Source organism: Polyodon spathula, chromosome 7 (genome assembly GCF_017654505.1).
Source record: "Polyodon spathula isolate WHYD16114869_AA chromosome 7, ASM1765450v1, whole genome shotgun sequence".
NCBI lineage: Eukaryota > Metazoa > Chordata > Actinopteri > Acipenseriformes > Polyodontidae > Polyodon > Polyodon spathula.
The window spans coordinates 26,669,892-26,687,147 of record NC_054540.1 but is presented as its reverse complement, the minus strand read 5'-3'; the positions used below and the strand labels follow the sequence as shown (position 1 = coordinate 26,687,147).

The window sequence follows — 17,256 nt, the reverse complement described above, 5'->3', positions numbered from 1 at the left end:
CAAACTGGCAATAATAGTGACATGGGGGGGTGGAGTGGGGTTTAAATAGAATGTGGAAGAAAAAATAATTACAATTTGAAACCTTGATATTCATGGCAACTGACCTCAAACTAAGTGTATTCATTCAGTTACAAAGGCAAAGAAAGAGAGACCCCCCCCCCCCCCCCCCCCCCCCCAGTAATGTGCTTCACTATCAGTACTTATACAATAAGAACTGCAAATGACCCTTTCAACATTCAGAAATAAACTTACAATAACTAGCTACAATCAGTATGTATACTTTATGTGGAGATTACATATAAATAACACAATGACATTCAGGAGGATAGGGGTCAAAGAACAAATGGACCTTCTCTTTTACAAGGTGGGGTGGGAGGTGTTACAGAATGCAGCTACAGCATGCATTAGAACATTAGTTCCCAAACCAATCCTGAGGACCCACTGTGTCTGCTGGTTTTCATTCCAACTGAGCTCTCAGTTTTTCTTTTTGATTGTTTTCAGCTCTTAACAGTTGCATATTTCAAGTTAGCCGTAACATTTTATAAGTAACGTGAACTCTGCAACTGTTTAAGAGATGAAAACAATTAAAGGTCTAATTAAGCAAATTATCAGTTCAATTAAGGGTCTCGTTAAGTAATTGAGAGCTTGGTTGGAATGCAAACCAGCAGCCACAGGGGGTCCTCAGGACCGTGGACACTCAAATGATTTAAACCAACAGTTCTTTTCAGGTTCAATTCAGTTAGTTGATCTCTAAGTGTGGCTGTCTATATCAATGTGGTAACATGTATACTAAATAGCTGTCTTTATAATTACATCAGGTATTGATATGGTGCTTTTGTTTCAAATAAGGATTGAAGACTACAGGGACTACACAGGATATCAACTGTTAATTTCTAAAACATGAAATACACAAGCCTATTGACTGGGGGTTACTTTCAAAAAGTGTCATTTTCATAGTATGAGTGGGACTTACCACACGTGAAAGAATACGTTAACAAGTATTTTCAAAACATAGTACAGTAATATGACTTTTAACATTACCATACAGCTGTCCTACTATCATGTAAGAAGTCTGTCTCCACCCCCTTAATTCATATTTATTTTGGGTGGAGAAAGCAATTACTTGATATGATAAGCGTAATACAGGTGAATGGTGGTACAGGTGTTCTATTAAAAGTACAGTGGAGAAAAGAACAGAGCAAGGGAAGAGCTTTCTGAAGATATCTTTTGCAGAGGCGAGACTAACAAAAAAGAAAGAAAGCAACAAGAACATTTTACAAAAGACCAGCAGCATGTTTTGTTGGACGAGCTAACAAAAACAAATAAGTGTGATTTGGAAAGAAAAGCAGTAAAGTTGGACATTCCACAAAACAAAATATATGAACAGAATTAGCTGAAAGGGTTAATGCCTTGGGCACAGACAAGCGCACAGCAGATAAAGTTCAATGTAAATTTAATGAAAGAGCTTTAAACTGTTAAAATGGTCCAATTTGCACACAGGTCACTGATAAATAGGGGCGTAAAACAGTATAACACAGGTATCACTGATGCTAACAGTAGCCTACTACATTTTTATGACTGACACATTCATACTATATACTGGTACATTGTTTGAAATTATCATACCACAGCCCAAAATGATAACTCTAATTGCATTACTGTATGCTCTAAAAATGTTTTTAAAAAGATACATTATTATGATTTACACTTACCAAAAAGCCAAGTGTCTCAGAGCACTCTAGACCATAATTTTGGTATTTGTATTTTATTGATAGAGACTTTTCATGGATCCATCTCACATTGGTCAAGGGCGCATTTCCTAACTACTGTCATTCACTGTCCGACAGGTCACACTGCATATGCATCAGGCACACAGCACAGTCATTCAGATAAGGCACACAGAAATGCCCATGCTATGAAAAACGATTGACTTCATCACACCTTGTTTTTTATCCGGCGATAGGATATGAATAATGTATTTATATTTTATCACACTTGATTGGATTGTGACCCATAATTCATAGTAATATGACCTGCTAACAGACTTTCACAAACGTGGGTGTACATAAAGCACTATGTTTAATATACATTGAAAAAAAAAAAAAAAAAAGTTATGTATTTAAGAACATAACAAAGGTTTGAGAAGGATTGTCCCTTGTTATCACACCATTTTCCCATACTGGGGGAACTCATTTAAAACCACAGACTCTATCTTTTTAAAAATGTTCCCAGTGTTTTAGATTCTACTACTTCACCTGGTAGGCTATTCCGTGCATTTATAACCCTGTGGAAAAAAAGTGCTTCCTACCTGTTCTGAACTTACTTTTACAGCTTCCACTTATGCCCTCTTGTTCTTCTCTCTGTGATAAATTTGAAGTTGTGTCTTGGGTTAACTTTATCTATACCATTTATGATTTAGTCAAGTCCCCTTTTCCCCTTTTTTCTAGGGTGAAGAGATTTCATTATTTAACTTTTCCTCACAGCTCATATCATTAAGTCCTAGGATCAGCCTAGTTGCCCTTCTCTGTAACTTCTCAAGTGCAATGAGGTGACCAAAACTGCACACAGTATTCTAGGTGGGGTCTATCTAGGGCATTGTATAATCTTAGCATACCCTCTTCAGACTTATATTCAACGCTTTTTTGACAAATCTACTGTAACTCCGAGATCCTTTTCAAAGTCCTCATCCCCTATTTCCATCTTGTTCATTTTATTTTGAAAATCAAGATCAATTATATCATGTGTTGCCAAAAAAGTCATCCCCAAAAAAGTCAAGTAGGTTATTCAAGCATGACCGCCTTCTTCTGAACCCATGCTGGCTATCCCTTATAGTATTGTTGCTGTATAAAAGTTTGCAAGTTACAAAAGCTAAAATAATAAGTCTACATGGAACCTTACAACTTACTCTCATTTAAAAATCGAAATATTGTGTAAAATTACTGAAAAACACACTTACTCAATGCTAAGCAGCATTTATGTTCATTTAAAATAACCTCTAAGTGCAGTTGAAAATGCATGTAAAAGGATTATCTTCAACAGAAAATAAAAAACAGTTTGCAACAACTTAATATCATGCTTATTTTACTTATAGAAAAGCTTATCAAAAAAGTAAAACTCAATATCACTCCCGCCACAACCGATACATTAATCTCCATTCATACTTTAAACAGAATATTGACTTCTTATCGATTAGCTGAGCTTAGCTGAGTCAACAAGGGTGATTTACTTGTACCAGAAGGAATTTAATTAATACAGTAAAAGTACTGCAATTGATCTGGTTGATAATGTACTTTCAAATTCCAAATAAGACCCTGTGGTTTCTTTTCAAGCCACTGCTACTGAACTATTAAGTCAACTGACTTCACTAAGCTTTCCCAGTCAAATCTGACAATGAAGAATACCCAACACCTAAAACTATGAAAAGTACTATCACAGCCCATATCTTACAGTTAGGTTGGGTTAGATAACCATGATGCAGGCTCATCGCCAGTTGTTTCACTAAAAGGGCTGTGGAGCAAATGAATAACTCTTTAATAAAAAATAAATAAATACAAAAATGTTACGTTATGCAGAGACAGTTTAAATCCCATTTGTTTACAACCAGAATCAGCCAATATTCAAGATGTGTCACTGGCAGGTCATGCAACATAAACTAGATATTTGAGTGTTAACACTTGCAGGTTAACACAACGTTCCATTGGACCGCTCAACTGTATTCACATAAAACCAAGGTATCCTGTTTCTGTAACTTGAACCATATCTACAGTTAGTACGGGGTCTTACTTCAAAGGCTCGTCAAAGCGAACAGTGGCTGCACAGTGGAAGACAATGTTGATACAGGCAGTTAGCGTCTCTACATCCTTGGGGCTGATGGCCAGATTGGGTTGGGTCAGTTCACTGCTGATAGGAATGATCTTCTTGTGGAAGTCAGGATTGTCCTCCCGCACACGGTCAAACAGCTGGAACAGTGACAGAATGAGTAAATAAATAAATAAATACAGATATACATGTACTTTCAACAGCAGCTGTTTTTGTTGTAGGGACTGAAATAAGACTCCCATTCCACAGCAGTTTGAGCCATTACATGTTTATTTAGTCATATAGTAGGTATAGGCCACAAATTCAATAGTTAATTTACAGTTAATGTATTGGATGGTCCAAACTGCTATGCTTACTCAAACTACTATGTAAAGCAGCATGGCAGCAAATCTAAAAGGTTAAGTTTTCCCTTTTCTCAGCTATAGAGCTTTGTGTTTTATTACTTTATAACTGAAAAGCTTTCTCCTCAACACTGTCAAGGCAACAAATTAACACAATGCTAATGTTTATTTGCAAACAGTAGAAATTATTCAAATCAATTCAAACTAGTCTGTATAAGAAACAATTCAACCAAACATTACTGATATGTTCACACAGGTTGACAAGAAGCAGTATATTTATGTTTACTGTATTTATGGTTGGAAAAAAAAAAACAACAATTCCTATTTTACAAATCATGCAATTTCAGAAAGCTTAAGAGAGGCTTTAAATTAAGCTACTGAGTAATTTGGTTCTTGTTTTGTAAAACTAACAGATGTACATTGCTGACTAGAGTAAAATCAGAAATGACCCCAGTGTACATTATATTACCCTTTAGTCAGTTATCTGGTGGATTAGGAAGGGCGGTGAGGGAGAAGGGGCTTTCGAGACGTGATCAAGTGTACAGAGCATGTGCATGACACACTGTGTGTGAAGTTCTCTACACATCTTGAACAGAGGAAAAACACGGATCATATACCTGCAGGCAATGATGTCTACAGAAATGCTGATCCCTAGAAGTTAAATGGTTCCATGGTTGCTAATATTAGGACAGGTTTGTTGTTTTCTGGGAAGGTGGATGACAGAAGAGGGAGATTACCTGTTGCATCAAAGGGAACCACTCCTGTAGCTACCACAGAATCACTTCTTTTCCAGGGCCAGGCAAAGACAGGAGAAGTGTTTCCTCGAAAACTCAGACAATGCGCAAAGTGTCTCGTTATCTGCATATTATATCCCCTGTAAACCTTATCTGAAAAGGAGCAGCCAAGCAGCTAACAGACTCATATTTCCAACAAATGATGTGTCACATGTCAGCAAGTAATTGTATGATAGCACATTAACCTATCACTTGGAGCCTTAAAATGAGCACAGTGAAAGAGTGGTACTGTACAGTACATAGACAGGCCTCAGCGCTCTAAATCCCACAGGGATATCGTATGTTGTATTAGGAATAATATTTCAATCATCACGCTGCAGGAATGAGCAAAAATGTAGCAATTTGATAGTTATTTTAAGAATAGGATAAAGCAAAATTCTTATCAAAGGTTAGGCGAATGTTTACAGCTATGGCCAAAAGGTTTTGCATCACCTTATAGAATTAACTAATTTTACTTCATAAAGTCGAATGAAACCTGCTGAATAAAGTTACATTAACATATTGTATTACATACCACTTTGTAGTTTTACATTTCGAACTAAAAACTGACATTTTGAAATTAACACGAAATGCTGTACTACTATTATAGCTTTTGCAATATCATTTTGTAGTTTCTTTGATTGCATAATGTTAATTTTTTTTTTTTTTTTTTTTAAATTATGGCTCCTCCCTAACATTCCAAGGGATGTAAAACTTTTGCCCATCTGTAGATGTTGTGGAAGCATGGATATTGATGAAGCATTTAGAAAATCTGTAAAGTATTCAAAATGTACAGAATGTATTTTACATAATAATGCCACTACCAGTTACAAGCTTAAAACTTTGTTTCTACTTTGTTTACAGCAATTACTTGAATAAATCACTACCACTACTTTACCTACAAAACCCATTAATAACAATGGCACTCTAACTTAATCGCACAAAACTCAAAAACCAATGGGCCTTTACCGTTAAAGTACATTGCTGTCGTTCTGTTTACACTTTACAGGTGATGTGTAACTTAATTTAAAGAAACCTTTATAATAGCAAAACCTACATCAGTTAATGCCGCTTAGCACAATTGGAGGGTAACAGATGACCAGCACTAGATACAAATAATTGCACAGGCTGGCATTTTCTAGTCTAGTTGTTTTAATGATTCTGACAGGAATATTCAGTGTTCTACTATAAGTGTAACAAGTCCCTTTGCAAGTAGGACCTGTTAGTACAAAACTAAAACACTCAACCAGCCATAAACCATTTGTAAAACTCAGCTGAACGTAACCTTGGTTCCTTTACAGTTCTTACAATTAGCCTCCACTGAAACAGCTTTGGAAAGCAGTAAAATGTGGTTAGTTGCAGTTTCACTTGAAAGTTATTCGAGGTCTGATAAGAGATCGCTGGGTTCTGATGGTGCAGGTTTTAGTATTTATTCAAGGTCTTTTCTTTGTTGGTATTACAGGCTCATGTAACCAGATACAGAAACGCTGCATTGGAATTTAAGGAGGCAAATAATGACAGGGCATATTAATGACTCACAATCTCTTCAGATCATCTGGAATGTGCATTATCGGCAACCCCAAGGCTAACCCTTGGTTTTATGTGTTTTTTCTTCATTACTAGTGAACCCCTTTGAGAGGAACAGCTGCTCAACTTGCTTTTAATCTTACTCCACCAGGCTCCTGATCCTGGCTCTATGTCATAGAACTTTAAAGCATTAAATATGGGGTTTCATGTAAAAAAAGAATTCAGTAGCTGTGGAATTTTGAAATGACAGATTAAATCACGTTTACCTAATTTACAGATAAGCCCACCAAAGACACCTGACCTTTCCTTTTAGCCACGAGAATACAGACCACTGCTGATTGCTTAACATCTTAGGCATTCTATAACACCCTCATTCTTACTGGATGTAAACTACATAAAGTAAGCTGTAGCTGGGTACAATGGTAATCTTTGTAGTTAGATTGCATAGTCTAACATTCAGTGGTATGTTTGATGGACATTCAGACATTATTTGTATTTCTTTAAAGATGTTTGATTTTAACTCCATGTTTAATCATGCACCTCCAACTACAACACTGCACTTTATCAAACTCTTATTTTATCCCAGCCATCTGTGAGGAAGTTCACCAGTTTCACCAATGTAATAACACCCCTGTATTCTGAAGCAGTCTCCCTTCCACACACAATACCAGACCAAACCCTGCTTAGCTTCCAAGATTTGGCAATAATGAGAGGATTCAGGAAGTTCTGGCCTGACTGCTTACTATATACTGACCCACCCTGAAGGAGCTGGCTCATTACAACTGTGGCAATTTTAATGTCTGCAGTGTACAATTGAAACACTTAATCGCTCTGCAGGTAACAAGAAAGTGAATCACTAATAAGAATAAGCAATCGTTTAATCTAATTTCAACGGTCTAATTAGTTGACAGGCTGATAAAATACTGTATACTTCTGGGTGGTAAAATTACTTACTGACAAAGTAATACATAAATATCTTTGAGGGGTAATTAATCTTCCTTTTTCCATTGGTACTTTGTAAGCATATGCCAGACATACCTTTGCCATCAAATTATGGTGTGTTGTTTTTATTAATGTAAAAAAAAAATAATAATCAACGGTACTGTTCTAAAACACAGGACTTCAGTCTCTTGCTTGGGTTCTCATTCCTCCAATAGCTGCTTGTCATTTCAAGCCCTAGTTCCTTCCTACAGACTTCCAAATGCACTGCTCTGACCTTTGAGTCCAGACCCACTTCAGCTAGCATCCATTCCACAACCACCTGCAAATTGTGTTAAGCGACTGATGTACATTATAAATGCTGTATGTGCTTAAGCAGTTTATTTACAAAAGTCTGTTTGGTTCAGTTGGATCAGCTACCAGCGCAATACCAGCCAGTGATTACTGGCTGAAACTCTATAAGATTGGACCCCTGTAGAAAAGCTAAAGAATAGTTCAAAATCAATAACAGTTAAACAACTTGCCAAAGCATTGGTTTCCCATCGAGCTCTACACTGGAGTATCTAAGCTCATACTGCCAGACCACAGCAGTCAGTGAGAAGCTAACATCCTTCCGATAAGCACAGCAGTGCCCCTTCCCTAGTCGAGGAAGCAGTTCAGTTACTACATTTGAGAAACTTTCTACAAGTAAAAATGGGCAAAATAAATCTTTTGACTTGATGGTAACCCTGGATCTTTTAACTCGGTGGATTGGTGGAATGTTTCTGTACACACACTATATCTAAGATCCTGCATCCCCAACCATCTGTCCAGGGAGAGGATTAATAATGCCTCTTCTCAGCAGCTGACCCCAAACCCTTACTCCACAGTCAAAAATCACTAAAGTGACTAAATCTGCTGCACTTAAATCTAATTGAAAAGTGAAAAAAAAGTAAAAGTATATTCAAATATATTCAAAACTTGCCACTCGGATCGCTCTGTTCCTTCTCCCTGAACTACCGCGTTTCCCTATCCCATTTTGAAAATAAACAGTTTAAAAAATATCTCTTAAACTCTCAGCTTTTCACAAAAAAAAAAATAGACTCTGGGGTTAAAAGATGTTTTGTTGCCGTTGATCACGCTGTCCATTCTTTGGTCTACCTGCCTGCCACTGGACCCACCCCCCGCGCAGCTGTGTGATCTGATGCTGAACATTTATAAATTCATCTCGACAGTTCCTGCCATACCTTTTAAATGTGACCAGGTACGATGGTATCATGTCTTCTGCAGTGCCCTGCATTGTTTTAAATTGTTTCTTAACAGTGGCCCAGTAGTTCTCCACGTTACCAAGCTGTAAATTGCAAAGTCAGTTTGATAAGTAACCGGGTATTCCACGCAAATAACGTCTTTCTCGTCACTGTGAAGCTGTAGCACAAATCTGGTATGGATACCTCCTGTTAGTACCCGGGACAAAGTTGCCAATTCTCTGTGAGAAAAAAAGCCATCTAGACTTGAAAAAGAAGCCCAAAAGAAGCCCAATCACCCCTGTGCGTCATTTCCGGTCACATGAATATTACATTGTCTATATCATATAAATAAAATCATAGCATTATAATATACTGATGAAACACTTATTTTATATCTTCATTGACCTTTACAGTTAAGTTCAGATTTCCCTTTCAACTTGCCTATGGCTTTAAAAAATACTGGGCTCCGCGTGGAGTGCAGGATGCGCCCTATAGCCTGGAGATCTCAGGTTCGAATCCAGGCTATGTCACAGCCGACCATGACTGGGGGTTCCTAGGGAGCTCACAATTGGCTGAGCATCACCTAAGTAGGGAGGGCATAGGTCGGCAGGGGAATCCACGGCTCACCGCGCACCATCGACCCCTGTGGCCGATAGGACGCCTGTGGTTCTGCAGTGGAGCCGCCAGATCTGTGTTGTCCTCCGGCACTATAGGTCTGGTGGCCTCGCTGTGTATCTGCAGTGTGAAAAATGACGGCTTGGCAGGAACACGTTTTCCGAGTCGGCAGGGGGGTTGCGAGCGGTGAGCTGAGGATACACATAATTGGGGAGAAAAATTAGACGATTTTCTGAGTAATATGTGACAACCTTCATAAAAATATTTGTATACTGAAAGTAAAATAGTATGGCATAATAGTAATAGTAAAACCACAATATTTTGAATTGGGCATACATGCAATATACTACTTTTTTAATAAGGGAGATAAATGAGAAAAAAGAAAAAGGTGCAGCATATTTAAATTATATGCTACAGTCTAGTCTACCTAGAAAACGTACAATTACTCAATACTGTGTATCAATGACACAAGGTAATGATACAATGTACACAGTGCAATTGTCAATTTTATATAATAATTAAAAATATTATATATAGTTGTATATTCTGATATACAGTGATGCCTTTCACTTGGGACACTGTGTTATGCGGGTCTACAGTGCTTTGCACTGAGCATGAAGCTCTTCATGTGACTCGGCATCGGTGAATGAACCTTACTGAACAAAATGCTTCAAAGGCTTATTAGCGCACCACAACACCTCTCATAGAAAAAGCTGGAAAAGTAAGAAAAAAAAACAAGAACTCAAAAAAGTTTAAGATGCCTGAGTTCGAAGTTTTATATAATTTGCTGGCTGTTGACATACAACAAAGGCAAAGGATAAGAAGCCGGAGATACCCTCCTGAGAGGGTTTATAAGCAAAGGGTCCGTTTTCTCACACTTACTGATAGTGAGTGAATTAGGTGATTTCGAATCAATAAGCAAACAGTAGCTGATTTGTGCAGTATATTCTGTTTAGATTAAGAACCCATATCACGTGTTTCTACTGCTTTGCCTGTTGCTGTGAAGGTAATTACAGCATTAGTTTTTTATGTACAAGGACAATTTCAAACACCAGTTTCAGACATTGAAGGCATGAGTCAGTCGTGTTTTTCAAGATATTTACATCAAGTAAATGGTGCATTGTTAAAAGTTTCTGGTGATTACATACATTTCACTGAAACCAGATACCAGCAAGAACAAACAAAGAGAGATTTCTTTAATATTGCTGGTTTCCCAAGGGTATTGGGTGCGATAGATTGTACTCATGTCCAAATACGTACACCTTCTGGACCAATTTACTGGACCAACATAAACATTTTAAACCAAAGCTTTCAGGATTAATGTAAGGTTTTCAGAAGTAATCCACAAAATGGAAAGTTTTACTCAAACCACCTGAGAAATGGGTTTTATTAGTACAATCCATACCTTCAGGTCTGTTTCTGTGCTGTTTCTGTGCTCATTATTATTATTATTTAGATTAATTTTGCTGGTTGGAATGAAACTACTGTCTGCTGCAACAGTGGTGCCACATTTTCAAAGAAACCTGAATTCACGTCATCATATTTTAGTCTTGTGCTTATCCTATGGCTTGAGTTCTGGACATAACAACACATGCACATGATGACACTATGACAGTGTTATATACCAACAGAAAACACATTACCTACATGATATGTAACTCCACTTTACATTGCATTACATTTCCATTCAAATACAAGAAGACTGTCAATTGCAGTGGACTTTGATAAAAACAAAGCACCTAATTACTGATGTATTAAGTCACAACCATTTCCTTTAAAGTATATTTCAATTTCATTAACTCATTTAAGTATTTTAACCTAGGAACATGACAAACAGATACTGTATGACACAAGCTGAGGATGTGGCAAATTAGGGATCAGTAGATACCGTAACTGCGATGAAAACAAAACCACACAGCACCATTTATTGCCACGGTAACCAGACACATATTGGAAGACTTTTTTTTTTTTTAATCATTTATTTAGCTACCATTTTTTTCATATAGGTTATTGAAGCACTGTTTTTGTTTTCTTGGTACAGAAGAGAAAATAATAAAATATATACAGTGAGTGATTATACAAGTCAACAGACAATCAATAAAATATTGTACCGGAGGGATTGTTCCAGGTACAAACATGGGATACTCATCTACACCTAAAGAATACATGTGTTGTACAGTACATTGCCTTACTTTTCAGTGTGCTCCACGCAATCAATAAAAGGTTGACAAACTGGAGCAAAATCACAAATTCTCCCTAACAGATTCAATTGCACTCTACCAGTTGAGAGCTTTGATCCACATGTCAAATGTTGGGACAGCAATGCTAAATAATATGATTTATTAGTTACTAGTTTCATAGCAAATGAAAAGGCTTGTTATTCAAAATTGTTCCTATTTAAGCTAGAGATAGCATTCCGTTTGGGCTGATTGGGTTATGTAATGCTTCCTACAACGCAGTCATTTAGAGTGACCCCCAATTCTCTCAATAAGGTCATATACATTACAATGTCTTGTGTGTGGCCCACTTTCAATTAATGGGTTCCCATCTATTAATAACTAAACATATTCATTTATATAAAAAAAAGCTTTTGCTGTAGCACTGGATGTGCAAATCCACAGTATTAAGGTGATTAATCGTATAGTGCCGGCAGCCAATGGCACCATGCTGAGATCCTCTAGTTCCAGCAAGCCACACAGATGACTTGTGACAACTAACATATCAAGCTGCAATGAAGACTTCACACCGTTCGATAAAGAAACCTCTTTTCTGTTATCCCAGCAGTATTACAGTTACAGTAGCTGTTTGTAAGCACTGTTATACTTTGGGCTGGTTTATAGACAGCATCTTTATCAATGCATTGTGCTTTCTGTGTGGACTATGCAGTCTCCTCAGTATTGTCCCACAGCAAGATGCAGCAGTGGAAAGGAAACACGGAGGACATACAAATAGAAGATATAAGATACTGAGAATTTCATTTTGTGATTCTGCTAAAATACGGGTAGGCGCAGTGAGGGATAGCAATCAGGCAAAAAAAAAGCGAATCGGGCTATAAATAATAACGCTGTTGTTGATGTAGTTGCTGGAATTATGCACATTTATACTGCAGATAGAATATGGAAGACAAAACAAGTACTGGTACAAAATAAGTTATTAACACAAATAATGACAAAAATAAACATTATGTACAGTGAGGAGTTTTCACCCTGTCACAGGCACAAATTAACTATTAGATAACTGCGCAGCTACACAACGTTCTTAGCACCACACTAGCATTGCTGTAGAATCACCCAGTCCTCAGTGACAGTGTGCATTTGTCTCTTCTTTCCACTCTTGGGCCAGTCCTGCTAGAGGAAAATGGAACTCATCTTTTCCAGTTTTCCAAAGGAGATATTCTTACTAATGAGACTCATCTTGGAATGCCTCTTGAGGTAAAAGCTTACGGTCAAATGTATTTTGTGCAGATGTAATGTCACACCAAATTCCCTTGAGTCCTCGTGCCACTGTATGTTAAATGACACAAATTAGTTGATGCATAGGGGACCCAGCACATTTAAACCCTGTTATTTTTACATAAAGCCTTAGGGAGCATAACATCTCTTCAGTCTTGAAATCTAAATATTTTGTAATGCTTTTGTTCAATGCAAAATTACAAATTCAAACTAGGTCAATGCATTCTGCTGCAAAGTGAAAACTACAAAATATCAGTATCAAATGTTCCCACGTCGTACTCAACCCTTTGTTAAGAAATAAAAAAAGTTTGATAAGTTAGCAGCTAACTCTTTACAACCTTCAGTCACACTTAACAACAGGTTCGACCAGTAGCACCAGTTTGTGTTTATAACTTTGAATTGGTTTTATGCCCAAACACCTGTCCTGTAGGCCCCACAGGACAGCCTTGGAAATGATAACTTTCCGCACAGGACTCTGCTATGAGAAATTCATTCAGAATTCATTTTAGTGTTGCAACTCAGATGCATGGGCCTCAGAAATGCTGGGACTAAAATATCTTGCTGTTTTTCAATATTAAAAAAAATGTTTTCTTTCTTCTTTTGTTTCACAGTACAATTCAGAAAGCTCACCCTCTAAAAATACACTGTTACTGCAACACATTATGGTTCAACTGTGCCAGTCATTTGCTGGCTCCTGCACCAGTGCAGACCAACAGGATGAATAGTAAAGCTGTGAGGCTGTGGCACAGAACAATGGGCTTACAATTCAAATGAAAAGGTTCACTTGTGGAAGACAATGTGGTCCCACAGTTGTCCAAATATTAGGGATAACTACTTAATTCTGGATTCCTGTTATTGTTGGAGGCAGAAATGCTTAAATATAAATAGCAAAGGAATGCCGTGTAAGCTTAATTGATTAAATACATGAAATATGATGAAGTAATAAATAGGAAATACAAAAAAATTTGTAGTCTCTTTAAATAACTTTATCAGTTTGGCTAGGATTTATGACTGAATGGGCCATTATAGCCTGCAGTCTACAGTTACATGTTTATCTGTTAAGGTGATGCCAAAGCTTTTATCTCGGTGCCAAAGCTTTCAGCTCAATGTGTACATATCTAAAATAAAATCATAGCATTATAATATACTGATGAAACACTTATTTTATATCTTCATTGACCTTTACAGTTAAGTTCAGATTTCCCTTTCTATCACAATAAAAAACTAGGGGGTTGTGGTGCTGTTAGATCCCTTTGGTCAAGCAGAACTGCAGCACTGCACTGTGGATAGACTCAGACTGCTGCCTTCAGCCACAAACAGCTTAGATTACTGAACAACTGAAGCCTGACCCACAAGTGCACGCTTCAGAAAGCACTGTACTGAAATATGTCATGCCCATATAACAATACTGCAGTACAGTAATACGTTGTGTATCTGCCCATCACATATCCGTCCTAACCGTTTAAATGCCATGATCAAGCTCTTGAGCAATGTTAGTTTATTATTCAACAGAGAAGATTAGTTCAGAGATTGTAGCTCCCACCAAAGGTTTCGTACACTGTGTTGTATGTGCTCCGTGTGCTATCATTTCTGGTAGTGTCTCGATCTCCTGCCTGTCACTCAGCAGGAAATGCACGCACCCACATGGCAGACAGCTACTGTGTCACAAGCATTAATACCCTCTATCTTTTTAAACAAGGGATTTAGGGGAGCTCCCTAATAAAAGCTGAATCTCAACAGTAACTGTGTGAATATAGCAATTGTTACAGCTGTGTATAATGGGATTTAAAACAGGATTCATTCATCTGACTTTTTACATATCCACCCTTACTCTGGTCCCACCCCTAGAAGCACAACAGCGTGCAAAAAAACTTACTTCTTTTATAATACCAATAATGTAATTGAACAAACCCCTAAATACCAGTTAAGTTCATGCTTTATTTACTGCATGCGGACAGTTTAAGTGTCAGTGGAAAACAGCTATCACCACATAGCAGGCTTCAGGCATATACTGTAAGAACAATAAAAAAGGTTAAACAAATAAGTGAGTATGGTACTATTGTGCTGTTTAGTTCCCTGGTGTTCAGATTGCTAAGATCCATCGCTATCTCTTTGTTCCATTTGTTCTTTGAATTGCAAGTATGTCCTTGGTGTGTTTCAATAACAGCCTTTCTGGGAAAAGCCAAACGCCTCTTTGCATTTCGTGTCAGTCAATGTCTAGGCCTGCCTGTGTTTGTAAAGTCATTTTCAACCCTTAGGGAAGTTAACAAAATACCATGGGGAATCTGTTATTAAATTAGTGCATTACCCTGAAGAAACCTTTGCAGAGCCAGCTGTAGACAATATACAGTAGCACTAATAAACTGATATGGTACCATGGTAGTACAATGGATTTTTTTTCAAATCACTGAAAGGACCCAAATCCACTGTTAAATGTTTGATTAATAACTTCGGCACCCAAAGAGCCCTATTTCACTTAGCTAAACAGTGCCAATATTTAGATCTGTTCAGATTAATGAAATAAGTAAAGTAGTAATAATAATAACTATTTTATTTTGTAACCAATTATCATTCATTTCATCCGTCCTGTGTTTTGTGTATTCCTTACGTTCTGAACTGGCCGTCTCTGTGACAAACTGTAAGCAAGACCCAAAGACTTAAAAGCTTGTGATATTGACCCTGGGAAGAAGGGTTTGCTAGAATCAAACTACTGTGTTAAGTGTATTATCTATTTCTTGTTGATCTACTGCCATACTGCCCTTCAGTCTGGGGCCAGGTGGTTTTTGTGATGAGCCTGAATGTGGGTCTTGTCACAGTCCCAGTGCAGTCCACTACAGCATGGGATTCATTAGGAGGAAACTTCTCACCACACTGTATGCAAAGTAGCTCGTCATTGTTTTATCAATTTCTTAATGTGCTAATTTACTACTCAGCCTAATTAGGCTAAGAAAATGCCCTCTTCTTGAGAGTTTTCACTGAATGGTGTATTTCTTTACACAAGCCATCTCAAAAGCCACAGTTTCTTGGAGCCATGCCAATCATCTGCAGTGTTTACATGTGTATGAAACAGCAGCAAGCACACTTTGTAAGGTAAAGAAGACATCCTCGAGCACATTGAAAATACTGCCTTCTTCAGTGCTTGTGGTGGATGTTGATGAAGAGGATTAGAAAAACTTTACGAAAGGTAAGCAGCATATATTTCATCTTATTTACCTTTCACTATCTTCATGTATATAACACAGTGAATACTTGATCAGTGTTTAATGCTACCGCCTAGTTAATCACGGGAAGTCAGCAAGGTGATGAAGTGGCTGGCTTGCGTGCACTGCCTGCTGAGAATTCTCAAATCGTTCCAGAACGTGTCCTCAGTGTGGTCAGACTAGCAAATATTCCAGCTCTGCCAGAATAGAAACCCAACTTTTAAGAGGATAAAAGGACACATTCCGGAAGACGTTCTATAGCATTTACACCAGCAAAATTTACGGGAATACATCCACTTGACAACTTGCTCCGGAATATTTGTGCAAGTGTAAACGCACCTAGTCTCTTGAAGGTTCTGACTGTGGTTTTGTAATGTTTTACACGATATGATTTCAGCAACCTGAAGAAAAAAGAATGCATCCTCAGGTCTACCTAATACTGTAGACGGCATAAAATGAAATCAATAAAATACAAGATGTTACCCATGCGTTTATATCTATGTGGAGCCTTCAGAATATATATTTAAAAAAATTATTAAATTTAAAATCGTACAATTTGCGGCTATTGGCAAAGGCATACAAATAGACTTCTAGGAGTAGGAGGGTATGGAGAGAATGGCTCTCCACTTTAAATTAAGAAAGCGAAGACCGCAGGTGGTTAAAGCTGGTTTAATCCAGACGGTGCTGCACAAGCAGGCGCAGTCATTAATGGGCACTGACTGTATATTAACTCACACCTGCTCCAGTGCAGGCTCTCGTCAGCAACATATGCCATAATTAAGACAGCAGTTTTTGGCCAGTCTCAGAATTGGCAGTAGAGTAAACCAGGGAAATTAATGCTAATCTGATATTAATGAGTGAAACAAGGTATGTCAAGGAAACAAACATATCCCATACCAGCTATATAAATAACACATAGCAGGTGCCACTGCAGTATAATGAAAAAAAAAACATCAACAGCATTTAGAATAGAATCTCATAAGAAATGTCCATGTATAGTTTAAAACCAGACAAGTCTTTCTCAAGATATAGCCTTAAAACTCTCTGCCAAGTACCGGAAGTGTCAGTTCTGTGATCAATGTGAGCTACACTGAGAGTATGTGGAATAACTTCTGTCTCAAGTTTCATCAAATTTAGGAATGCTGTTAGAAATTCAGATATTACTGGCACACTGGCACTTCCCCCCCTCCTGAAGACTTAGCCCTAGCTCTTTTCATACTACTGAACTATGAAACACTCATTTTGTGTTTCATTGTTAAGAACAGACAATTATCTATTCAGGTATGTTATGTTTCTGTAGACCTGAGTACAGCTAGCATAAGAAAACATTCACAGACAGGAAAGTATCCAGAAAAAGGAGAGGC

The 17,256-nt window shown here is 37.6% G+C and overlaps 1 protein-coding gene across 1 annotated transcript in view; it reads right to left on the bottom strand.

The window, feature by feature from the left end:
* Positions 1-17,256, bottom strand: part of LOC121318451 (fatty acyl-CoA reductase 1-like) — a 75,193-nt gene that overhangs the window by 35,932 nt on the left and 22,005 nt on the right. The window contains exon 3 of the mRNA XM_041255142.1: positions 3,784-3,959. Within this exon, the coding sequence (XP_041111076.1) occupies positions 3,784-3,959 (176 nt within the window). The remainder of the gene's footprint in view (positions 1-3,783; positions 3,960-17,256) is intronic.